The 27,269-nt window shown below is 41.5% G+C and overlaps 1 protein-coding gene across 1 annotated transcript; it reads right to left on the minus strand.

The window, feature by feature from the left end:
- Positions 1-585: 585 nt before the first annotated feature.
- cusr (Copper-only SOD repeat protein) lies at positions 586-27,099 on the minus strand. The gene is made up of 10 exons (XM_017719723.2): positions 26,964-27,099; positions 21,576-23,661; positions 19,479-19,578; positions 15,853-15,930; positions 15,625-15,729; positions 14,116-14,248; positions 13,207-13,321; positions 10,150-10,274; positions 4,142-4,225; positions 586-1,287 (listed from the first exon to the last, which is right to left on the minus strand). Exons 1-10 carry the CDS (start codon positions 27,001-27,003, stop codon positions 1,184-1,186), a joined length of 2,970 nt encoding a protein of 989 aa, XP_017575212.1. The 5' UTR covers positions 27,004-27,099; the 3' UTR covers positions 586-1,183.
- Between the last annotated feature and the right edge of the window lie 170 nt (positions 27,100-27,269).

Raw genomic sequence — 27,269 nt, forward strand, 5'->3', positions numbered from 1 at the left:
GAGATGCTAAGTCAAAAATATGAGATACTAAGTCATAATTATGAGATACTATGTCAAATATGGGATACTAAGTCATGTTTATGACAGTACGTCATAAATATTAGATACAATGTCATTACGGGATACTAAGTCATGATTATGAGATATTAAGTCATAATTATTTGATAGAATCTCATTATAATGGGAGAGAGAGTCAAGAGATGCTATGTCATAATTATGTGATACTAAATCATAATTATAAGATACTAAGTCACCATTATGACATAGTAAGTCATTCTGAGATGCTAAGTCAAAAATACAAGATAGTAAGTCATAATTATGAGATAATCATGAGATGCTAAGTCGAAAAAATGAGATACTAAGTCATAATTATGAGAGAGTAAGTCATTATTATGAGATGCTAAGTCATAAGCATTTGTTATGACAAAATATCATTATTATGACCTAGTATCTCATTATTGATAAATAAGACATCATAATTATGAGATACGAACTCGTTATTATGGGATAGCAGATACTATAACATAGCTTTCTCATCATTATGACTAAATAATAATGAGAAATCATGTCTCAAGGGATGCAAAGTCAGACAAAAGCGACACATTTATTAACCATGCACAGCGTACAAGCAACCACATGAGGCCGCTTACAGTGAGAAACCCTCCTGGCTCTGAGCTGGTCAATATTTGAGCTGGTCAGTACATGGTCATTTTTTATTTTTACAATCCCAAAGTGCAGCAAAACAAATGCTTTGATATTTTGACATGCAACTTACAAAATGTACAATCTTGAGAACGGAAATGAAAGGGATACAAGGTCATCATATGCTAATTATTTACATACTTAATTAATTATTAATCATTTACATAAACACATTAATGATCACGTACACAAGTGCACAACAGTCCCTTACAACCAGACACAGAAGCAGGAGGCAGCAACAATCAGTATTCCCTTCAACATCGCTAGGTATTCCAAGAACTAGGAAAATAATATTAATACTAATAAAACCATTCGCTAAAATGATGCATTATTAATAAGAATAAATACCTCAAGTTTCTTTCCAGTGAATGTAACAGACTACAGCTGGAGCAGTTTGACTGTTTATCCGCAATAAAGCCTGCGGTGTGACGCTAACTCAGACGCCAGAGTCTGACCTGTACGGTCTAACGGCTGCTGAATCTCAGAGTGACGTCCACTGCAGGACAGCCGCCTGGAGAAGCCGAACTGCAGCAACTGAGAGGATCTGGGTGGTCCAACTATGGGTCAGCAGACCACGGGCACCGCCTGAATAGAACAGAGAGAATGTACACTATTCTCTGTAATTCACTATATCAGCAAAACCAGATGTTAACGGAACTGTTTGAACAGCTGACCACTGGTGGGACAACCATGCAGTCAACTTACATGCACTTTCAGCTTACTTCTGGAAAACACTGAAAACTTTTTTTAAGCAAACTTATGTGAGTGGACTCTCCTCATTGGCAGATAATTGGCCTAAACAGGCTCCACCCATATCCCATATATGTCCCATATCCCAATTATGCAAGTTTTTGGTAAAATTCCATATATTTAAAGTGTGTTTCTATCTTCAAATGATGTTTTATTTTGGATTAAAATTAATTTCTCAGAATAATTACTCATTTTCTCTAAATGTTGACTTCTATATATTGATTTAGTATCTCAAAATAACTACTAATTTTCTCTAAATGTTGACTTAATCTCAATCATTTTCTCAAAATATTGACTTAATATCCTAGAATAATTATACATTTTACCCAAATATTGACTTAGTATATCACAATAACTACTCATTTCTCTAAATATTGACTTAATATCTCGAAATAATTACTAATGTCTCATTATTGAATTAGTATCTTAAAAGAACTGCTAATATCTCTATATATTGACCTAATATCTCAAAAGAATTACTAATCTCATTATTGACGTAATGTCTCAAAAGAATTACTAATTTCTCTAAATACTGACTTAGTATCTTAAAATAATTACTCACATTCTCCAAACATTTACTTAGTATCTCAAATTTGTCACTCATTTTCTCTAAATGTTGACTTAATATTTTATTAATATTATATATTAATGTATTATTAAAAAATATTGCACGTTTTCTCAAAATATGAACTTGTTGTCTCAAAATAATGATTTATGTTTTCAAAATGTTGATTTAATGTCTCAACATATTTACTTATTTTTGGCAAATATTGACTTAGTATCTCCAAATAATGATTTATGAAGTCAAAATATTGACTTAGTATCTTAAAATAATTCCTTTTTTTTCTTTTAATTTTGTCATTATATGAAATTCTGGCACACTATGTCAAAATGTCAAATGATAAGCAAGTCATTTGACAAAGTCAACATTTATAGAATATAGTAATTCTTTTGAGATATAATCATTATTCCCATATAGTAAGTTGTATTTGCAAGAAGAAAAAAGGTTTTGTTTGACATACTATGACATTATTTTGACAAAGTAAGTCTATATTTTGAGAAAGTCGTTATTTTGACATGTCAACTTATTATTTTATGAAATCATCATTTCTAAATACTAAGATTTAACTAATTTTGTTGTTCCATTGTAACCATTTCAACCTTGTGTAGTTTCAACTGGCTACAATAACACAGTCCAGCTTAGCAGTGTAGCATTGTAAGCTGGAACATCTTCATAATGTACTGATCCTAGCCAAACTGTGGCGCTGTGAACACTTATAGGGAAGCCTGTGTGGGCGGAGCACGAATAGCTGTTAAATATTCGCTTTTAATTCTGCTGTTAAATATCGCTGTTTTTCATTATTTTGGAGGGCTGGCTCTGTCTCATTCTCCCCAAAAACTCACATGTTAGGGCTGTAAAGCTCCCAGCGTAGCAACATGTGGCATCCGATTCTGCACTCACATGTCCTACGATCAGTTTCACAAATTAGGACTGTGACTAAGGCCTGAGTAAGAGGCTGGTGTCCTCCTTAGATCTGACAATGACCTTTTACAAGACCTTGTTTGTGCACATGGCAAATCTGCCATGTAGCTGCATTAGGAAATGTACTCTATTGGGAGATTACTTAAAACTTTAAGGGCCCATATCGTACATGTTTCTTGCCTTTTATTTTTCCCCTTGAAGCCCACTTATAACACTTCTATGGTTTTGTTTACCAAAAAGAATCACATTTCATTTTTTACATGACCATTTTCCATCTTAATGCCTTAGAATTAAACAGACAGTTTTTGTTACTGTGCCTTTAAGACTGACATATGTAAGTATAAGTCGTACGGCTGTTCATTCAACTTCATATATATACATGCACATACATACAAGGCCTAACATTATGACCACCTCTTTGTTTTTATCATCTCCACTTACTGTATAAGGGCACTTTGTAGTTCTACAATTACAGACTGTAGTCCATCTGCTGCTCTGCATACTTTATTAGCTATGTTGGTACGAGTGGATCAGACACAGCAGAGTTGCTGGGGTTTTTAAACAGCTTAGTGTCACTGCTGGACTGAGAACAGTCCACCAACCTAAAATATCCAGCCAGCAGCGTCCTGTGGGCAGCGTCCTGTGACCACTGATGAAGGACTAGAGGATGACCAACACAAACTGTGCAGCAGCAGATGAGCTGTCGCCTCTGACTTTACATCTACAAGGTGGACGGACGAGGTAGGAGTGTCTAATAAAGTGGACAGTGAGGGGACACAGTGTTTAAAAACTCCAGCAGCGCTGCTGCATCTGGTCCACTCGTACCACCACTACGTCAGTGTTACTGCAGAGCTGGGAATGATGCACCACCTAAATAGGACCCTCACAGAGCAGGTACATGGGGTCCTGACCACTGAAGAACAGGGTAACAAAGTATCAGAGAAACAGATGGACTACAGTCTGTAACTGTAGAACTACAGAGTGCAGCGATACAGTAAGTGGAGCTGATAAAATGGATAATGAGCGTAGAAACAAGGAGGTGGTCATGAGGTTACGCCTGATCAGTGTGTATATGCACCACATTAAACTCTTTCATTTCAGGAAAGTGAGGAATGGGCCCTGTAAGCCTGTGCGGAATGACCAGAGTACCAGAGTTGAGCTGCATTACAGAATTCAGTGTGTGGGGTGTTTTTCATTGAAACTTACTTCTCACACATTCTGCAGTCTGCTTGAAGATGCCCATTTTCTCATTGTTCTTTACTGAGGCCAGCGTCTTCAGGTTTACTTGACCTGGGGGGACAGTGTGAAGAGGCATTAGATCAATCTGGCACAAAGGAACGTGGCATCGCTTGAGTGATTCCAGCTCAACTACACACTTTCTTAGACACACTTGTTTTGTGTTTCCATTCACTGTCCACTTTATGGGCTCCACTTGCCTTGTGCGTTCACTAAAGGACAAAGCAGTGAGATGTCACAACAGCCAAGAGGATAACACAGATAAAGGTTTTGTACTAATTCAGAGAAAACCAAGATATTGGAAAATGTTAATAACTTTGTAACACTGTGTGGTTTATTTTTGTTTACCAGCCACCATTTCATTGCAGGGTTTAATAAAGAAGCATCATCATCATTAACCACCAGATAGGGTCACAGTAGCAGTTGGGAGAGCAGAAAATCCCAGTCCCTGTCCCCCACAACTTCCCCCAGCTCATTCCTTCGACCCGAAGCCGCTCCCAGGCCAACTTGGAGATCCCTCCAGGGTGTCCTAGGACGACCCCAAGGGTCTTCTCCCAGTAGTCCGTGCCTGGTACACCCCCACTGGGAGGTGTCCAGGGAGCATCTGGATCAGATGCCCAAACCCTGTTCCTGGATTGGGGCCTTGCTGTGGTGGAAGTGCTTGTGTGGTCTAGGGATCTTCAGAGCTAAGTTGGCTGGAGCAGTATGCTCCTGGTCAAGTCTCCCAAGGTGAACAGGTCTGGAGTGAAGACCCATATTAACTCAGTCCAAAAATGCTCCATGACAAAAGGACACAGAAAACCATGTACCCTGTCTGGGAGAGGGTTACTGGGACCTACCCCTGGATCCAGGCCTGGGGTTAGTGTTCCTCAGCGAGCTCCTGGTGCCCAGGCAGCTCACATAACCTGGCTGGGATCAGCCTGAAAAGGCAATGTGGGGGGACCATGTGAGTTGTTTAAGTGTTCTTGTTTAAGTGCTAAGTTGTTTAGCACTAAATGCAGTGGTGGACAGTAACTGAGTAACTGAGTAAATGTAATTAGTTTCTGTATTTAAGTATTTGTTCATGTATCTGTACTGAAGTTTCTCCATTTTGGGGACTTTTTCCTTTCACTCCACTACATTTCAGAGTTTAATATCTGGCTTTTTCCTCCTACATTCGGAGAAATCTGATGTTCCTTTTGGTTTCTGTGTGTATAAAAACATAACATGTCAAAACGAAAGAAGCGCAAAGCCAGAGCACCAATCAGGGCCCAGCGGTCACTTTGTTTAGAGCTGGTTTTGACCTGTTGGTCATACCGACCCAGTGCAGCACGCGGTTCAACGTCAGCGCAGCAGCGTAAAACTTTGGGAGAGTCTGTTCAACATAAATGATGAACTAACCTAACTTTGTGTAAATAGAGCTCAATATAGAAATATGTCCACATATGCAGTCGAGACTGACGCGGCTTTTTTCTGAATTTCTACAAACACCATTTCATTTTATAGTAAATGAGTTTGGGCTGGTTTATGTTTATGAACAGACGCCTACAGATCAACATAGTAAAGGAGCTCATCTGTGATCCTGAGTTTAAAGCCAGTTTTTATTCAACTTAAACTTGGAACTAAGTTGTAAATAAATCTGAAACTGAAACTTTGCTTGTGTGTAAAAAGTGATTTCAGAGCCACTCGGTTCTCCCTGATGGAAACTGTTTACCTTCAGTGTTTTGTGCTTCTGATCATTTTAATAGACGTCAGCGTCACTAATTAATGACGTTCTATTAAAAGACTGGTTTACCAAGAGAGACGCTGGAGGACTTTCACCTGAAATGAGTTCATGAAGCCAGTCTGGTTATAAAAATGATAACAGGACATCAGAGCCAGAATTACTCTTTTAGTACTTTTACTTTATACTTAAGTACATTTGAAGGTAAATACTTTAGTACTTTTACTCAAGTGGGAGGAACTTCTACTTTTACTGGAGTAGTATTTTACCTTGGGTGTCTCGATTTTAACTCCAGTACATGGTTTGTGTACTTCATGACCCACTGACTAAGAAACAAAAGGATCAGAGGAGCTGTACTGTATATACTGAATGTTGTAACCAGAGCATATACAAAACAGTCTTTTGTCAAACAGAGATAGATGTCATGATAACTCCTGTCTTTTGGAAACCACGTGGTGCTTTTCTCAAAGAAGTATCAAGTTATTTATTATCAGATATAAACACCTGATCTGCTGTAATGCTGTCACTCAGTCCAACCTGTGTGTCCCATGTGGTCTGAATGACTGTAAATGCCAGTCCCATGCATATACTGTAACCATCAGTTGTTGCAGCATAATAGTGCTGATATAGGATCAGCTTTCACAGTCTGTATAAACAAGAAAGTAATCTCTGTACTGAGTTTCATCAGACCTCACATTTCCACTCAAACAGACTGCAGTTAGCGTGTGTTGACCTCGCCTATAGGCCTATAGTGAACATGCTGAAAAAGGAATTATTACCAACACTTATTTTATATATATATATATATAAATATATATATACACACACACACACACACACACTCATTGGTGGGAACATGCAGCCACTGTTGCTCTCACTGGACACTGGTGTTGAAACCTGAGACCTGTATTTACTCTGTGGAACCCACCATTTTTTCAAAGTACTGGGGCGATGCACCACCTCTAATTGACTTCTGGACACTTACGTTACAAATAATCTTCACTGTCCTGAAACTGCACAGACCACTGACGTACAGCCGAGAACAGACAGTCAAATTCAGCCACAGAACCAATGAAAATCTCGATTTCAGCTAGGTGGGCAGGTCGTTTCCCTATTTTTCAAACAACCAAACAAAAAACCCACAAACTTTTTATAGCAATCCATGAACTATCACAGTTTATGTTCCATATCTAGTTATATATCTATTTCTTACTGCTACTTCCTACTTGCTAAACTAAGATGCGATGTATTCAGACATGTTTGCTCACTGACCGGAACTAGAATAATCATAAAGGAGAGCAGTTTAATCCAGTCATACAAGGCGATGCTGCTCTGTTTGGGTGGGGTGACTCTAAAGCCTTGGAACTGATTGATATGTTAATGTTTTTAAAAACGGATTCAAATCACTGGTAAAATCTGGCAAAAATCACACAAACAGTTTGGAGCATTTGGCTCAAATAATACAGATTTTTTTAGAGGGGTGGGGGTGAGGGGTTGTTTTGGTTACTGCGCACATCTCCCCACTTGCGGCACTTGCCAACAAACCAAGCTTGTTTCTCTGTAAAGGCCGTAAATAGACACATGTTGAGCTATCACTTTCACTGAACTGTCTCCTCCTCCTTTATAATTGATCAACTTTAGTGTAACCAAGTGAACACTGCAAAACAAACACTGCTTTGTGAATAGGTTTGTTGGAACATGTTACTGCAACCATTAGATGGTAGATGTAGAGCTGAAAACGGTGTTAGTCTGTCGGTGGGTCAGTGGCCCAGTTGTGAAATAGTCAAAATAAGTCAAAATAACTAGTAATTTTTGTCACTTGACAGTCAGGTTTTTTTTTAGAACTAACATATTTGCCTCACTTTTGGAGGAGTGAAGATTATGTCCATTCTTATGGTGTCATATGCAAAATTCTGAGCATCCCCGAGCATCCCCCCAAATGGCTAAGAATTAATAAAAGAACGATGCAATTTTTAATGCGCAATTTGTATTTCACTGCTGAATATAACCTATTCGAAAAAAATAAAACAAAGTGATAGCAACAATGTGGAGAACTTGGCACTCTGTTGAGGATCTGTTAACTTACTTTAACTTAGAAAATCAAAAACATGCCATTGGACTAGGGATGCCCAAGCTTGTGCATAGGATTATGAATTCATTCATTATTATTATTATTGTTATTGATCAATTAATTACAAAAAGAATGTGTTTGACAGCCTAGCAAAGCAACAATAGTATGTCTAGATTTGTTAAGGGATACATTCATAGTCTGTTGCTTTCGCTAGGATTAACTAACCAAAAACTGAACCTAGATCAGCACTTTTAACTCCAAGAGGTGTCGCATGTAATAAATACGGGTCTATACATAAGCCCATCCGCCACCCACCCCTCTACTGTTTCAGAAGGCCGGACGTTCTCACGTACTGGAGCCAGTCCTCAGGTTACTGCATAATCTTCCCTTTTTATGGGCGCAAGTGTGTGTGCTCTTTGAAAGGACTGAATTGTTCATTGTTCGTGCAGACAGAGCGGACCCACTCAGGAGGACGGAGAAGGGGAACGCTCGAAGAACGCATCAAAGCGCGTATGGAGAAAAACAATGGTGTAGTAAAACCACTCCAGCTATTCAAGGAGCTCAAGTGTACTCAGGACAATTCACGCACAAAACAAATAAAAAGAAAGTGTAGAAGTGCTGAGTCAAGCCAAGTGAGCTGGCACACAGTGTCGCTGCTGGACTGAGAATAGTCCACCAACCAAAAATATCCAGTCAGCAGCGTCCTCTGGGCAGCGTCCTGTGACCACTGATGAAGGTTGATCAACACAAACTGTGCAGCAGCAGATGAGCTGTCGTCTCTGACTTTACATCTATAAGGTGGGCTGACAAGGTAGGAGTGTCTAATAGAGTGGACAGTGAGTGGACACAGTGTTTAAAAACTCCAGCTGCACTGCTGTGTCTGAGCCACTCGTAGCAGCACAACACACACTAACACACCACCACCACGTCAGTGTTACTGCGGTGCTGAGAATGAGAACAGTAGCTGCTCTGTGAGGGTCCATGGGGGTCCTGACCACTGAAGAACAGGGTAAAAGGGGGCTAAAAGTATGAGAGAAACAGATGGACTACAGTCTGTAACTGTAGAACTACAGAGTGCAGCTATACAGTAAGTGGAGCTGATAAAATGGACAGTGAGTGTAGAAACGAGGAGGTGGTCATGATGTTATGTCTGATCGGTGTATATGACCTTCTTTGCTTATATTTGCTTTTATATATATATATATATATATATATATATATATATATATATATATATATATATATATAGCTTATTTCTTCCACCAGCCATTTGTATTATTGACAGCACAGTAAAATGGGTTTTATATGGGACGTTTGTTGGATATTTGACTTTCTGTCCTGGATTTTTCAGAAAATAAACATCAAAACCTACATTTTCTCACTCCTGAAAGACAGACAGACAAGTGACAAGTATATTTCAAAAGTGTTTGTGGTTGCATTTTGCTGAACACCGTTAAATCTGGCTGACCCATCTAAGCAGTGCATGACATATTTCTCACTTTAACTCATCACTTGGATGTGGGTCACCTACGTTACACAAGTGTCCACTCGCGGCAGAAGGGAAGGAGGGGACAGTGAGGAATGGATTATTATTGACGGAACAACTCGACCTCGGCTTGTTATCCTTGGTGAGCTAATCGGCTAGCCATGCTAACTTTGCACTGCAAAAAGTTTTTTTAGGAAGTTTGAGCAAAACGTGCACAATGTGTGAGGAATCGCTTTGTCTGGCTATAAACCTGGTGCAGAACTGTTCTGGCTTTGCTTTTGCCTTTTGTTCTTGTTAGCCATGTAGCCTTTAGCATGCAAACAAGTCAGCTAGCACAGGAGCAATTCTGCAATGAGTTCTGATTCGGAAGTTGACGCTGGTGTTCGATCAATCCCTCACTGCTCTGAGGGCTCATTTACAGCCCTTCACTTCAGCTAATAGAGTAATGGAACAACCCCCGAGAGAAAATGACCAGGCCAAGTGGACAAAGGCTCCGTAAAACCAGTACTGAAAGGGAGGAACAAGTCCCAGATAAGGACACTTTCATTAGCACAAGTGATTTATTATGTCCCGTAACAAAACTTTGCCACAATACCAGTTTTAAGAAGCGAAAGATTCTGATGATGGATAGCACTGGCCAATAACATGGATCAACCAGTGAACAAGAACACTAAAGGCCCTCCCAACCTGTTGGCAGTAGTAAAAGTGAATCTCCTTACCTGACACAAGGAAGGTGACCTGCTGGCAATTCCCTCCAGGCATGGGCGAGAGGGCTCCAGGCAAGACCGACACTCGTGACACATGGACGTCCAGAACATCTGCCACCCTCTTACGGAAGCCGTACCTGACCAAACAGCAAGAATACATTCACACAAACGTGCTGCAGGTCCAGCAAGGTGAGAATGTAGGGCATGAATTCTTTTTCCAGCCTTTTTCCTTTGTTGAATCAAGGGCACTTATCCCATGTGTAGTCTTTACTTTTTAACCGGAGCTACAAGGCTAATGCAGCTAACAAGTAATGAAAGCTTATTACCAGCTAATTAGCATCATGCAAACTGCACAGCTGGATCATCACACACCTCAAACCACTTCATGTTGTTTAGTAATCTCTAATAGACTTGTGTTGTGTCTGATACTGTATTATACACTACCATGTATCTATGGCTACGTTCACATTACAAGCCTCATTGCTCTAATCCGATCTCTGACACGATGGTTCACATTCGTTTAGGTAAGTGACTCAAATCTGTCATTAATGTGATGAACCGTTGTCCTGAAATGACCTCATGAGCTCCTCCTACTCAGTAACGTCACGTGACTGAATCACTGCATCATCAGCACAAACTAACGAGCAGAACGAGCTTCGCTGAGAAGATCATTAACTCTGATCAGCTCTCAGCTTCATTATTAGAGCCAGACGAAGGAGAAAAAGGTGAGATGAGCTGCTTTTCCACCGTTTACAGGCTTTAACGTCTGCTCGGTTCTGCTGCCATGGTAACGATGAATGATGGCGCACACACTGGTGAAAAAGCACATGAATTCCAATCTGAGCATCACATTAAGGTCACATGGACACGAATTGGATACGTATCTGATCTAGCACCACATAAGAAAGTGACTCAGGATTTGCGTCCACACAGCCCTGAAAACATCAGATCTGAGTCACATTAGGGCAAAAAATCAGATTTGTGCCACTTCAACCTGGTAATGTGAACATAACCTATAACTCTATGTCGACAACAATCCTTTCCCTGTCATCACGAAACTTGAAAAGGGAAGCAATCACGCAACCCCACAACTGGTGCCATACGCAGATAGCTTCCACACACTCAGCAGACCACACCAGAGTTCACTGGAAGCAAACTGCAGACCAGAGATTGGTTCTCTGGACCTCTCCTTGGCTCGAAAACTGCTTTCACACTTGACCCACTGTAATGAACTAGCAGAGTGAGCGGCCCTGAGTTTGTATCACACCCAAAAAAGGCCAGTGTGAAAACACTCTGAATGAGAAGACCATTAGTGTGCTGCTGACCCCAGGCTTTCCTGTAGATTTTCTCCTCAATGAATGCCTTTGAACCACACTACTGTAGATATTTCACCTTAGCTTCTTTTTCATCTGTCATGTGAATTCGCTGACCACCCATGGTTTTTTTATGTGCCCCACTAATGACTTAGTTCTGGCATCGGGCCTCGCCTCGGCTGATCAGCAACCCAGCTGTGCCTCGTGTGTCACTATTTTCACCGTGGATTCATTAAATAGCATTCTTGTGAATGAATATTAAAAGTGCATTCTGGGTTCTATTCGTTCCCCTCTCAGTTTCGGTTCCCTGTTTGCTCTGCATTGACTCTTGCATGGAACACCTTGTGCCTCAACTCATTGGCCACATTACAAGGTCTAGTTCAAGTTCCAGATGATGTCTTTTTTTTCCTAGCAAACCACAGCCATAACAACATGTGTGTTAAAAAATAAGGCAGGAATTCAGACATGAACATGCACGTTTGGAAACCAGTAACAAGCAATGGTGCTTGTTTGATCTTTCTACCTTCAGTTTCTTCTGCCTTCCAGTTTTTTCTGCCTTGAGTTTTGTCTTCAGTAAGTGAAAAGCATCTTTAACTGGGTTTAAGTCAGGTGACTGACTTGACCATTTAAGAATATACCATTCTCTTGCCTTAAGAAGCTCTTCGGTTTCTTTTGCCTGTATGTTATGAGTCATTATCTATTTGTTCAGTGAAGCACATCATCAATAAACACAGATGAACCCGTTCCACTGGTAGCCATATATGGCCATAAAACGAACCATGCCATGCCATAAAACTACCTCCACCATGTTTAACAGAAGATGTGGTATGCTTTGGATCATGAGCCCTTCGTTTCTTTTGCAAACTTTTCACTTCCCATCATTCTGGCGCAAGTTAAACTTGTCACATTAACATTTCCCTTTTAAGTTAAGAGATAGTTTTTTAATCCCACAAACGGGGAATTTCCACCTCTGCATTTAACCCATCCGTGAAGTGAAGCACCACATACACACTAGTGAGCACACTTGCCCAGAGCGGTGGACAGCCCTATCCACGGTACCCGGGGGGCCATTGGGGGTTAGGTGTCTTGCTCAAGGACACCTCAGTCATGGACTGTCAGCACTGGGGATCAAACCAGCAACCTTCCAGTCACAGGGCCAGTTCCCTAACCTCCAGCCCACGACTGCCCCCAAACTACCAAAACAATCATAACACTTCAGTGGTGACAGTAATATTTTGTCACTGTTAGGTTGATTGGACCACCACCCAAAAATGTCCAGGCAAGAGCAACTGTGGTCAGAAAGAAACCAAGGATGGAAGGCTTGAGGATAGCTAACACAAAGTGCAGATGGACCACAGCTGTGGTCCCCAACTTTCCTCCTGGAGATCTACTTTCCTGCAGAGTTTAGTTCCAACATTTAACATGCTGTTCCACCATATCTAGCACTAGTACATCTGATTCAGCCAAGCAAGTGCTTCTGAAAAAGTACATTAGCTGGAAAAATTTAGCAAATTTGGACTCAGGAAGGTAGATCTCCAAGTCAAGGTTGGTAACCACTGACTATAATCCAGCAAGGTGGTGCCACAAGCTCATAATGGTGTCTTTCCACCACAACAGTAAGAATCCACTGATAGGAAACTTTATTTAACTTTATTTCACTTTACTGAATGTGAAGACACCACAAGAAGATCTAGATTCGGTGCTGTCATTCCATAGTGAATAGAACGTGGCTACCATGGCTTCTGTAAATACATACCTGCTGAAGAATGTCACTTTAGGGAAGATTTGCTGAGCTGAGGGTGATTCTGGGACAATGTCTGAACAAGCGATCGTGCTATTTCCAACCATTAGCACCAGCGATCTGTAGACAACTGATGAAAAGTCACTTGTTATTATGGAGGCTAACTAACATAAAGCCTCAGGAATCTGATTTGATGCTATTTTTCATCCTTGATGTTCTTACTTTGTTTACCGACACTGTTAAAACTAACCCCGCCATGTGGAGGACGTAGTTTAGCCTGGCTAGCTGTTCCTATGAGTTGATTAGTCAGATTAATAGTGATGTCAATTCTGTAGCTTTACTCTTTCACATTTCTGGAGCTTCAACTACTAGAAACAGGGCCTAGTTTGGAGTACAGTCAAAAAACAAGACTTTATGACTAACATAAAATTTGGCATAGTTACCCCAAATGTATTAGATTAGCCAAAAATTTGGTGTCTGAAGTTTGCTTCTTTGGTTTTGCACTGGAGCTATGAGGCCTAAATCATCTCAGAGTTGCCTTAAAACTGTGAATTAAACTTAAACTGTGAATTGAACTGTAAAGCAATCTCAAACAGACTTGTGGTTTGGTTTTTGTCTCTGTGGTATGATGCAGTGTTTTCCATAAAAATGGACAAAATTGTGCTGCTAAGCTAAAAACAGTAGTAGCAGCCACCTCAAAGCTTCAGGGTTGTTTGCAGCTTTGTCCATTTTTATAAGTAACAGTCTGTTATACAGTGTCAGAAACCACAGAAGCAAGTCCATTAGAGATTACTGAACAACTGAACATGGTCTGAGGTGTTATCACTTGTTAGCATTAGCCTTGTAGCTCCAGCGCAAAGCTAAAGGAGGAAACATAGCCAGCTAGACTAATTCGGCAGCTCCACATTCTGTGTGCTGGGGTACCTGTGAAGTCTCCAGCCAGCTGCAGGTGGGAGTCGGTGAACAGCTGCCTCTGGGTCAGACTGATAGAGCCATGCCGACCGGTCAGATCCCCCACCTCACAGGCCAGAGGAGTGAGCTGAGAACAGCTGGAGCTCTGTTGGGGGGAGCAAGCAGGAGAGAAAGAGGGAGATATCCTTGGTATAAGTTTGTCCCACTATCAAGCAGACCTCTGAAGTTGTGTTGTCTTGCCCGTATTAGCAACTCCAGGTCTAAGCTGACAGGAATTAATGATATTGTCACCGCTGTCATGTCCTTTGGTAAACCCAAATTGCTCCAAAGCCAATAGGTTTAGTCCTGTTTGCGTTTTTTTCTCCAGAAGGTCACTGGATGTTCTGAATTACACCCTCAAAATAAGAATAATGCTAAACACATGCTGCGAGCAAGCTAATGCTCCTGAGCATGTTACATGAAAGTATGTCTGCTGTTAAACTTCAACATTAACCAAACTGCAGTCTAAACCTGCCGAAGCAGCTAAACTACCACATTTGACAAAGCTCGCAGGTTAGCGTGAAGTATTTTGAAGTGATTTTGTCATAGTTCAGTCAGTTTAGCCTGCGGCAGTGCTAGCTAGCATGTAGCAATTGTCGGGTTTCATCTCCTTAATGGCCTTGGCATTTAGAGGACTGAGCAACAATGAGAGAAAAATATCCGGATAACAAAATGTATTGGATTTGGAGTGATTTTCTTTAGTACAGTGTGCTGCAGAATGGCATTGGTTGTTTAATCTCTTAAACTCCTCAAGACCACCGGTGACTCCAAACCGCACTTGGTCATGTTCTTCATAACGTTCATACTCCATAAGCTCCATTCAGAAGCTGGGCGTCGTGTGAGGCTGTAGCTCTTCTCTCCAGTCTAATAGACGGTGATGTCATTTTAAACCCTTATAATAAAAGAAGCTGAACTTTGTTTTTCTACTGAAAGTCGACCCGTTTTTCCCCAAATCTGGGCTCTAAACTATAAACAGACGGCGTCTCTTCAGTGATCTGCTCTGGAAACGTTACTTTAATAAAATAAAGAGTGTCTGAAATTTTGGGCATTCAGCTGTAAATTGTAAGCATATAGTGATATGTGTGATCATAAAACAAAACTGTTAATTAGAGGGGAACTTTCACAAGAAATAAATCAACAAATAAAATTTTTAAATTGCACTTATTTCCTGCAATTACTGAATAATTTGCCTTATGATTTGGTCAGATGGACAAACCAAAATATACCCTGGAGACTAAGAGGTTAAAAGAAAAAAAAAAGCTTAGCTTAGTTCCTCTCCATGCCATGCTGGTTTATGCTGGTCTGGTGCTGGTTTGGCTGGTCACCTGGCATGGTCATGCTGGCTGACCAGTGTACCGGCATCCAAAACATGAATGGTGGTATTACTGATGCTCATCATAACATGACGCCAGCTACAGAATCAAGACTTCAGGTGTCTATATTGTACATATTATATCTCCATTATTGGCATATTTGACTCACCCGAGCTGTCATGTTGAAAGGGTTAAAGGCTCTTCCAGTTCCAGTACATCCAGCAGGCAGGCCGCTGGTGCGACTTTCAGTGATGTACCAGGAGGCTTCAGTGACCTGATTAAAATGGACACAGAGAACTGGGATTACATGTGGGAATGCAGCACAACGCCAAATTATTTCATGAGGTACCATGACTACGACTTATATAATACGACTGGGTAACGATTGGCTACTCACGTTGAGGGCTTTGGATACACGGATGTCCACCAGCAGGCTTACATCACTGTAACTGCCATCGGGAAAACTCTGTTGGGACTAACGGGATATACAGAATACACGTCGTTACTTATGTGACTCTAGCACTGTAGGAGGTCTACATTCTGTCACTGTTCGAGATCCATATTCTTGACAAAAATGGTACATATGTTAACAGAAGCCTCAAATGTACATGTGCATTATCGATCTTATGAACTTTTCTCGTAGTGTTGGCGCTACGAGACCCTGTAATTTCAGTCTGTAACATTCAGTTGCCCTAAAATGTTCAGGGCCTAGAAATGAGAAACTTGAAAGTAGTTCATTTTTGACCCTGTTTGAGCTTCAAAAGTGGGAAACAACATAGACATATCCACAAAAGTGAGCATTCATAGCATCAAGCAGCTAGATAAGATTAATTTTATGTGTAATAAATTGGGCGGCACGGTGGCGTGGTGGGGAGCAAGGAGAGCCTGGGTTCGATTCCCCGGCCGGGCGACCAGGGTCCTCTCTGTGTGGAGTTTGCATGTTCTCCCCGTGTCTGTGTGGGTTTCCTCCGGGTTCTCCGGTTTCCTCCCACAGTCCAAAGACATGCAGTCAGGCCAATTGGACATTCTACATTGCCCCTAGGTGTGAGTGTGTGAGTGACAGTGAACCTACATATGCCTTCTGAGCTTTTACATGCAATGCTAAATAATGATTAAATAATGGGAAATATTAAAAAATATGTTTTCTTTGATGACTATTTTGCCATACAACGCATGTATGTAGCTCCTCAGAAAGAACAGTGTTTTAAAAAAGCATTGAGGTCAAAACCTTGTAAAACAATTTCTCAGGCATCAACACTTCAGACATCTGGTTCCTGTCACCACCACTGTGCACAGTTCTGACCCTGTAGCTTTGTCTAGAACAGAGCATTTCACACCAGATCACTCTGAATGACTTTGTTCATATATTAATAATGCAGTAATTTTGAGAAATTGGTGGATGTCCCCTTTAATGGCAGGCATAGTGTTGTATATATTATTATTACATTTTACATTTGGCCAAGTGGGCTTATTAAAGAGGCAGTTGTGCTCTTGCATGTGGTGCTCAATGTTGATAGAGTGATTCACAGTGATGCTGTGCCCACTTTTATTATCTCCACTCTCTCTCCTCTCCAACCCCAGCCTCCGGCCTCCACTCCACAGAACGGAGAGAAAGCAGACAGCGTCATCTTTTTGTGGCAGATTTAAAGAGATATCCCCTCTTCAGCTGGACTGAAGGTGAGAGGGACTTGAGATGCTCTCCATCCAGTGTGCCAGTTGGATGGAAATGAAGCAGGTGTCTCAAAAGGAACATTATCGCTCCGTTATAAGCAAGGCTGTAAAGTTTGCACATAGAATTTTATATACAATATCTCAGAAAAGTGAGTGCACTCCTCACATTTCTGCAAATGTTTTATTATATCTTTTCATGAAACGTGGTTAGCTCCCAAGTGGCGAACCATCTAAGCGTTGGCTGTATCATCAAAAGATCGTGAGTTCGATCCCTGGTGATGCTACAACTGTCCATAGCCAGGAGTCCACGAGAGCACAAGAAGCCTCGCTCTCTCTGGGTGGGTAGGATGGCCCCCCTTCTCCCCCATCAACGCAACTCAATGCAATGCCAGTCAACGCAGGCGTCTGTTAGCTGACATAACAGATCTGGTGGTTGGCGCTTTCCTCCGAGCGCGTTCGGCTGTCCCGTGACGTTGTGTGAGCGGCAGTTCAAAAAGAAGCGGTGGCTGGTTTCACAGGTCTCGGTGGAAGCCTGTGCTGCCTTCACCCTCCTAGTGTTGATATCACCGTGCGATTGGAGGAGTCCTAACTAGCAGGTGGAATTGAAAACGACTAAATTAGGGAGAAAACTAGGTAAAAATGAAAAATAGAAGTGTTTCCGAAGGGATGGGATCATGTTCTGCTTCAGAATGTCTCAGTACATGTTGGAATTCATGTTTCCCTCAATGAACTGCAGCTCCCCAGTGCCGGCAGCACTCATACAGCCCCAGACCACGATGCTACCACCACCATGCTTGACTGTAGACAAGAGACAGTTGTCTTGGTAGTGAATTGTATCCAAAACACCAAATTTAACAGCCCTGCTACCCATTCACAAATGGAACCTTGTAAGTCACATGACACCAGGGAGGGACAACGACACAATGTGTCCACTGTGATGTGGACTCACTTGTGTTGCCAGCTATTTAGGCATTAATGGCTGTGTGTTATTTTCAAAGGACAGTAAATCTATACTGACTATATCTATCTATTTCTCTTTCTATCTATCTATCTATCTATCTGCATATATATATATATATATATATATATATATATACACACACACACACACACACACACACATATATATATATATATATATATATATGTGGAGATTCAGTTGAAAGTGGCCCTATTCAAATATATGTGCATGAGCAGAGCTAAACTGCTGTAGGCTGAATAGGCGGGTTTATGTAAATGAGTTTGTGACATCACAAAAACAAGCAAATCAAAACAGGCTAATTTCCATATATGGACTGAAGGTATGTTTTGAAACTCTGACAGTCAGGTCAAGTTAATTTATTCATCTTCTAAGCCGCCTGTCCTCAGGGTTGCTGAAGTATATCCAAGCGGTCATTCGGTACAACACAGGAAACAAATTGGACAGGTTGCTAGTCCATCGCAGGACAGATACATGTACACATTCACATGCTCTTACACTTGGGACAATTTAGCATCTCCAATTTGCCTGGCTGCATGTCTTTGGACTGTGGAAGGAAACCCATGCAGACACAAGGAGAATATGCAAACTACACACAGCCCCTTAGTTGCCCGGTCGGGGAATTGAATTGAGGAAATGTATTTTTTTCATGACATAGGCCCATAAAATGTATGTGCTATCCTTCCTTGCACAAAGTCGATAAAATAGTCTGAGGTCTTCCCTCAGTTTCCCCTGAACTCCTGGTCCCACTTAAACTGACGGAAAGCTATCAAATTTGTTTCATACTCAGCCCCTCTCCCTGTTCTGGAGAGTCTCTCACAGCATTTAAAAGCACAGAAGCCCACCGGCTCTTCACGTCAGGGTGGGTAAAGGACCCCATGGAGTTGAATAAGGAGGAGATAAATTCTCATCATAGGAGGGAAAAAAATCAGCTGATTAACACAGATGTGATCAATGCCGGCCTTTAGAGAACTTTAGCTAATGCTACCAGCAGAGAAATGAACGGTCACCCCCTAACAGAGCTGCAGACTGTGGGGCGGAATGTCGTGGGATGGAAAACGACGTCGTTTACGACGAAATGTGATTCTGTAAGTTTGCTGGTGCAGTTAGTTCAGAGTTCAGCTCCAGTCCTGAAACCCCTGAACCGCATAACTGGGTTTCCTGGTTAAAATTCCCCATATTATTATCTGATTAATCCCTTCTTGAGCTGAATGAGGTGAACAGCAGAGAGAAACACTGAACTATACAGTGCAGCGGCTCCAAACCTGGAGTGAAAACACTGAATTAAAGGTCTGTGTGTCTCTCGTCTCTCGGCTTCTGTCGCCTCTTGCAGGTGAATCACAACTAAGCACTAACTGTTATTTTTGTTTTACCAGGGTTATCGTCCCAGTCACGCTGCCACCGAACATTGCCTTGGCGATGACCCAGTATGCATCCGAAGAGTTTGCAGCTGTGATGTCAGTGCACTGCATTCTGCAGGAGATTTAAATCAAGAAAAACAAACAAACAAACAACACAACAAGTTAGGGGGGATTTCACAGGCTGATTAGGCCTTGTCTGAAATGATCATTTTTCTCTAAAAAAAGTATCTTTAGATGAAGACTCCAAGAACCCAAAGAGACTAAATATACCTATTACTCACTATGCCAAAAACATTTGGCCTTTAGGTTCTTCTTTCACTATGAGGTATAAAAGGAACAGTTCAGAATTTCCACAATGCTCACAGTCATCTGATTTACAAAAGCTACAATCTATATATAGTTAGATACTAATGGTTTGTATAGCTTTTATTACATCACAGGTGGCTGCTAGACTCACCCCTTGCTTCAAATTTTCATTCTAACTCTACAACAAAGCAGGGCTGGTATTTAGATATCTGACCCCATAATGGACGCCAAATAGCTTTAGGGTAAACTGATATGAGCACCTTTTTTCCCAAAGACCCAATTATGGACTTCAAAGGGTCTAAAAATGTCCACTCAGGCCTTAAAGGATCCTATTTCCAGAGTGAATATAGTTTCTGGAACACATTACAATATCATTGGGAATTCTTCCTAGATCGAGTCACAAAGTCTTAAAGGAACAGTTTGGTTAATAAAATCATATTCACATGATTTTCCACTTACTCTGAGTGCAGTCGATCGGGAGAGACGTGGTGAGAGTTGGTGTCCACATTTTATTGCTCCAGTTTAGGACTGGAGCTGCTAGGCTAACAGTGCTAACTGACACTAGAGGTCAATAGTCACCTAAACCTTTTTCGCAAATATATGCCACAATCTTTGTGTATTTGCTTCAAATTATGTTAATAATTTAAAAAACATGATTTAGTCAAAATGTCATGAATAGATCTTATGTATACATAAGTTATGTGTACAAAAGTGGAACTGCATTAGTCCTGCTTTTTGATACTCTTCTGCCTTCAAACTCTGGGAGGCTTCCACTGTGTAAAAGATCAACTATGCAGGCATGTTAGCTCAGTAATACCTAAGAATACCTTGCTTATTCTAATACAGAAGTTATTGAATAATGATAAATCTATGAAAATGAGCAGCAGAGATAGTCTATGTTAGTCAACATTACCTGGCACTTGTTGCAAGAACACCACTAGGTTCCTCTCGGTCAAGGGCTCCAAGGTGGGTCCTGGGAGTTACTGTTGTTACTTTTTTATGTGCATATTTAAGTTCAAAAGCTAATACTCTATGTACATCTAGGTTATGACTTCCCTCAAAGCCTCATCTTTGGTGGTCTCGCATGGAATGATACCAAGTTTTGCTCAGAAAAGAAATTATTCCAGTTATTCTAAATGGCTGTCTCTTCTTTTAGCTAAACAGACTGTTTGTTTAATGATTCATAGTGAGTTTTATAAATGATTAAACCACTTTGACCTGTCTATATGATCTGCATCAAGAACTGGGAGCTGTTTGTTCAGGTTGAGAGATGTTTTGGGCTTGTGTTTACGCAAAACGGTTTGGGTGACTACTGACCTGCAGGTTTTGTTAGCCTAGCAGCTCTGGTTCTAAACTAAGGAAGGTAAGGTTTGGAAACATGTACTGGCTGATCGACATTTGGGGTAAGTGGCAAATCATGTAAATTTGATTTTTGCAGATCTATTCATTTAATACCCTAATCTAATTATTACTGATTCACAAATCTCCTCAATAAATCTGTCTCAGGTCTACAAATGCATGTTTAAACTCAACAAATGACATACAGTTAGATAAATTACACATTCCAGGAACTGAGCAATACAATGGGGAACCAGGAACTGAATCACAAAGAATTACGTTATGAGCCTGCTCCTTAAGGCTTTTGTATTCTTACTAGATCTTTGTTCTGCTTTTAAGGCTTCAAACGAAACCTGAGCTGTTATAACAGTGTGATGCTTTCATAACTAAACTGTCACCACTGAATTTTGGCACCCATTTCAAAATGGTGCATTCCATAAGTAATAGGAGTACGACTGGACAAACCTCGTTCCATTCCTGTAGTGAATAACCAGCGATCGTCCTATGATGCTGTTGGGTCCACTCAGTGGCATATTACTGTCCATGTAATGGTTCTGGAATTGGGTCTGATCTGTCAGATACCCAAACTTCCCACTTATATCTCCAATCTCGTACTGATCCACTGTGCCATTCCCTGGAGCAGGAGACAACGAGATGTTCACCCCATAGGGGTTGAAGTGACCCATTATGTTCTCGTTGGAACAAGCCTCTGCCCCAGTCTTTAGTGGGAGTAGATGGACATGGTATCCAGCAGCTCGGGCCTCCAGCCCAGTCAGAGAGATGTTGAGGTTGGTTGCACCCTGGGGAGAGGACTGGAAGAAGTAGATTTGTCCTCTGGAGGACCCAAGACCTTGCCAGGGTCCAGACTGAGCTGACGGAAAGCGAAGGAAGGTGAGGTTTGCACAGGCAATGCGATGGCCTGCCTCATCAGATCCATGGATCACCACAGACCTGCCGATCATGGTGTCTATTCCAGACAGCCAGGATGTAGTGTCTGTGAAAAAATACTTGCTGGCTAGCTGGCCTGTACCTGGGCCCAAATTTAACAGGCTGTGTTTCCTGGACAGGTCTCCAACTTCACAAGCAAAAGGACACTCCGGTTTGCAGTTTACTTTGTAGCTACTCAAACTGGTGTTGATGTTGTAGGGATTCCAGTGGCCCCCAGTGGACCAACAGCGACCCTCATCGCTGTCTGTCTCTGTGCTGATGGGGTCACTGTGGATGTGCCAGTGGTGTTTCTGAGTTGCAGGTGTGGATGGTTGTCCATAAGACAAGTCCAGGAACACAGAGACATCTGAATAAGTATTTCCATACAGCTGGGTGAACAGGATGGATCCCACCACAGGGCTCTGGAAGACAGCCCTGGCTGTGATCACTTCTCCAGGATAGCCAATGCTTGCACAGGCAAATCTTGTTCCATCTGGCTGGTGGAGAACCACGGAGCGTCCCACGATGCTGTTCCGTCCAAACAAGGGCAAGTTCCAGTCAATGAAGTTGGCCTGGAAGTCACTGGTATTTGATAAAGACCCATGCCTGGAGCTAAGGTCTCCCACCTCATAGCGGTCATGGGTGGAGCCACGAGGAGGAGGGTAAACAGAAGCCTGAGTGTTCACTTCAAAGGGGTTCCAGTGACCCCCAAGGTTGTCGTTACTACAGGTGCTCTCTGGGGGTGACCTCAACTGTGGCATGGGAAACAAGTGAATATGGTATGGCCCAACCCTTCCATTGAGGTTGGTCAGGTTCACTGTGAGAGTGGTGAGGTCAAAAGGAGATGGCTGGCAAAATGTGAATTGACCTTTGACCCCCCTCATGTTTATGGAAGCACTGACCACCTTCGTCTCTAAAATGCTGAGCTTACCACATGAGTATCCTGACCTGAAGTTGACAAGAGCAAAACGAAATCCAGTATCAAGTGTGGGGATCTCTAAGCGGGATTTGACAGGTTTGAGGGGGGAGCCAACCTTTACTTGGCCCAGGTTTTTCAAAATGTTTGGATCTAAACTGCCCAACAATTTTGCACAGCTAGTTGCAGAACTTTGGGACAGGAAAACAGTAACATTAGTTACAGGGGAGTCAGTCTGATCAACGAAGACCAGGTCTGCAAGAAGCGTAGCACCTGGTTCCCCTGATACCTGGCGGAGGTAGATGTTCCCAGCCACCTGTCTGAAGAACCGTGTCTGCCAAGTGGTGACTGTTGACCTTGCTAGGATGGCAGCACAAGCCTTTGTGCCATTACACGTCTCTACCACTAGAGACATTGCTTCCAGGCTAGACCTCTGCTCAAAGATACTGGAGATGTTCACCACAGAATCAGGCGAATCCACAGTGAATGTGAACACACGTTCTCCTATGTGGGCTTCCTCGCAAGGTTGGGCCATGTGGCTGTACATTACAGGAAACTCAGTGACGGAGAGGTTGAAGGACCCACATATTGCGGTGTCGGTACCAGTAAGGTTAACATTAGCTATCTGCTTCATGGAGTCAAACCTGACAGAACCTGTAACTCCTGCCATGTTGAAATTGGCCTGATACTGTCCGTAGGTAGAAGAACCTGGAAATAAAGAATCATAATAAGAATCAAGTGGTGCAAGGAAAATATTCATGAAGACTGACAGTTTTTTATTTTTCAATGCTTTACATACAGAACTGTCATTTCCACATGAAGACAAGTTGGCTAAATTTAAAATTCTGTGATTGCCACAGCTATGTTTACTTAAGTGGGATACGGTACACATAAAAATCTGTATGCTTTAGTGGGAGCGCCCTGGTACTGTGGTTATTGTGGTTTTTCGTAAGGTTGTGTTGATGCCAAACTAAAAACTGGAATGTCAATTGCAGTGAAACTCCTCTAAGCTCCTAACAAAGCAGGTAATCACAGCGTTTCTTTATCCTAAAGAGGCGTGTCGAAACCAACCCATTCTACTCCTACCTCCCTAAATACACTGAAAAAATAGTGTACTGAAAGCAGCAGAGAACGGTTCTGGTTAACACAGGGGTTGTTTTTTTCATTTCTGGGTCAGCAGTAAGAACTCTCAAAAAAGGTAACATGAAAATATAACCGCCCTCTTTACCAGCATTAACCTATTTTGTCAAGAGCTCTGAATCTTGCTATCTTTTCTATTTAAAATGTCAAAAAGTTGAATTTCCTGGAATTATTTTCTGAGAATTAAATTTTCTTTTTGGGGGTTTATTTTTTAAATTTGCTACTAGTTTCGTGATCCTTCTTGACCTGAATCAGGTTGGTTGGCACAGTATTGGTTTCTGTGTCAGTCTGGAGAACACAAATTGTAATATAAATATGATTGTCCCCTTGACCAACACAAAGCCATTTTGTCAAGAGATTTTGTCAAGACTTTTAATTTTTCTGTGTTCAAACAAAAATTTCTCCCTGGATTTCCATTATTATTTAATGAAAATATATTAATCTAATTTTAAATCATATCTTCATACATGATTGAAAGCCATTGTTAGTTAGCTAACGTGAATATAGTGAATATAGAGTTGTGCCGTAATGCGGGTAGGGTTGTTTGGCACATTAATCGGCACATGATTCAGAACTGTTCTCCTGTACTCGATTTAAAAGTGTACATCATTTCCACGTGAACATACTACACCAACACAATTTTGCCTTTCAACATGCTTGTTTTGGCAGTAATTCTGCTCAAGGCTTTCCCCATAATTTAAGATTAACAGACCCTTATTAGTCCTACAGTAAGGAAATTGCACCTCTGCATTTTTACCCATCCATGCAGTGAAACACCCACCTACACACTAGTGAACACACACACTAGGGGGCAGTGAGCATTCTTGCCCAGTGCAGGGGGCAGCCCTATCCATGATGCCCACGGAGCAGCTGGTGGTTAGGTGCCTTGCTTAAGGGCACCTCAGTCACGTAACTTCCAGTCACAAGCCTGGTTCCCTAACCTCCAGCCCACGTCTGCCCATTTATTCATGTGGAGCCAACATGCACATTCAAATAAAGTAAATTCAATGCACTATTTATCACTGAATGTAAGTTTTAGATTAAAGTACATGATGAAACAAGCAGATGTTAAGCACTTAGGGTTGGACAGAACCTTGTCATGGGCTATATCTTCCTTTCAGTGAAAGATCTCCATACAAAATCCTGTGTAGTCCAGGACTAGGCTTAATCCTTATCCAGGAAACTGGCCCGTAGATTACAAATATAAAGTGTACTTGACCGTTCCCAGTCACCTTCTACCTTTTTGCATCAACTAACTAAAGAACTTGGTTTGCTGTCAAGCTAAGAGCACTGAGCTTTAGATTCATAGTTCATGCAAAAGTTTCTATGAAGGTCTGGTGACTGAATAGCTTCCAGCTCAGGTTCACTCAGGCATTGTCCTTTACAGTATTCAGGACAAAACCAAGAGTGAAAATAAAAAAGAGAAGTCATGCACACCTCTGGAAGACAGTGGAGGCGACAAAGTGTAAAGAGAGAGTAGCTTGTCACTGAATACTTGGAGCTCTGGTAGCAGCACCTTTTTAACATCTGATACTAAACAACAATAGTGCACGTCTCATGTTTCATCGAAAGAGATTATTCAACTGGGGCCTGTCCCCACTCTGTCTTAAAAAGTGTTAAGGTCATAGTCCTTTAAAGGTAGAGTGAACAAAACTAGCAAAAGTCAATCATTCTAGAGACACTTAGTGCCATGTGAATTCATCTTTGGCCATTTGATCAGAAAGAGCTACTAAACATGCAGTTTTGGTTACAGTTACTGAATGTAGACCATCTGTTGTACAATTTGCCCCCATCATTTAGTAAAAAGGGACCTCCATTGGACCACAGCTGACTGGGTAACTTTAAACCTACAAAGTGCACCTGTTCAGTGTTTCTGATAATATGACCAATAAGTATTAGTAATTCATGTGCTGTCTTTGAAACTTTGTGCGCCCCATCTACATTAGTAATTTCCATGAAAAAACTATAACAATTCCACTTTGGTGCAGTATCTTCACATTAGGTGGAGGTTCTTTAAAAAGTTTCTTCTCACTTACAGACGTTTCTTTAGGGAAACAAAGCAAAAACGTGCCAACTAGGATTTCTTTATAGGGGTGGTGATAGGAACCAGGGGTCATGATGCCTACAACCCAAATACTGCCATTTGGTTTACTGTCCAAAACTGCCAGTGAACCTACACGTGCCTTCAGAGTTTTTATACGGAAGGTCGGTGATGGTAAAATGGTTGTAAATCCAAAAGATACATTTTCTTTATGGACTATTTTCCCTAACAGCACCCTGCCTGCATGAACCAATGTAGCACTGTTAATGATTTTGAATATAAATTTTAGGCCAAAATTTTCTGTAAAATTGTCATAAAACGTGTCAAAATGTGTCATTATAATGATTCATTATAATTGCATGTAATAACTTTCTGTGAGGGAGCCTCATAGAGGCATACAACTCTCCTGATGTCTGGTTCCCATCACCACCACTGTGAACAATTCATACTCTCTCTTACTCTAACTGTAGAATGAACTGCAATTCTCTAACCACAGTGCCGAATCAGAAGCCTATCCACTGGATGACCCATACAAATAATTGACTAGGCACTGTTAAACTGATCAAAGTTCACATTCCTTTTTGAGGAAAAGTGGACCAGCACAAGAGGATCAAGACTAAACTCAGAGTGCACTGAACACGTACAGTTACAGCATAAACCTGTCATCATCAGCGGCAAGCATTTTTTCGCCAAAGTCCACCACAAAACGAGCAGCTTGCTGAGGATCCAGCAGTCACATGGGAAGAGAAACACACTTCAGTGGCGGAAAATGATCCAAAACCTGCTGTTTCTCACAAAACAAGGCGTAATAGAAGTAAATAGGACTCACCCCACAGACTCAACAGGAGAAAAGCTGCTGAAAGGCACATGTTGGCAGCTGTGTGTGAGTGTGTGTGTGTCTGTGTATGTGTGTGTGTGTGTGTGTGAGAGGGAGGGGGAGAACTTGAGTGGTTTCAGAAGGGAAGCCCCTTGCTGTGTGTGTGTGTGTGTGTGTGTGTGTGTGTGTGTGTGTGTGTGTGTGTGTGTATCCTTGAGTCTGTGTGATATAAATTGGTGTAATTGGTTCCTAAATTTGGTGCGGGAAGGCAGGTCTTAATGACCAACATCCTCATTTGCTAATGTTTACTTCACCACA

This window comes from Pygocentrus nattereri, chromosome 25 (assembly GCF_015220715.1).
Source record: "Pygocentrus nattereri isolate fPygNat1 chromosome 25, fPygNat1.pri, whole genome shotgun sequence".
In the NCBI taxonomy this organism is placed as follows: domain Eukaryota; kingdom Metazoa; phylum Chordata; class Actinopteri; order Characiformes; family Serrasalmidae; genus Pygocentrus; species Pygocentrus nattereri.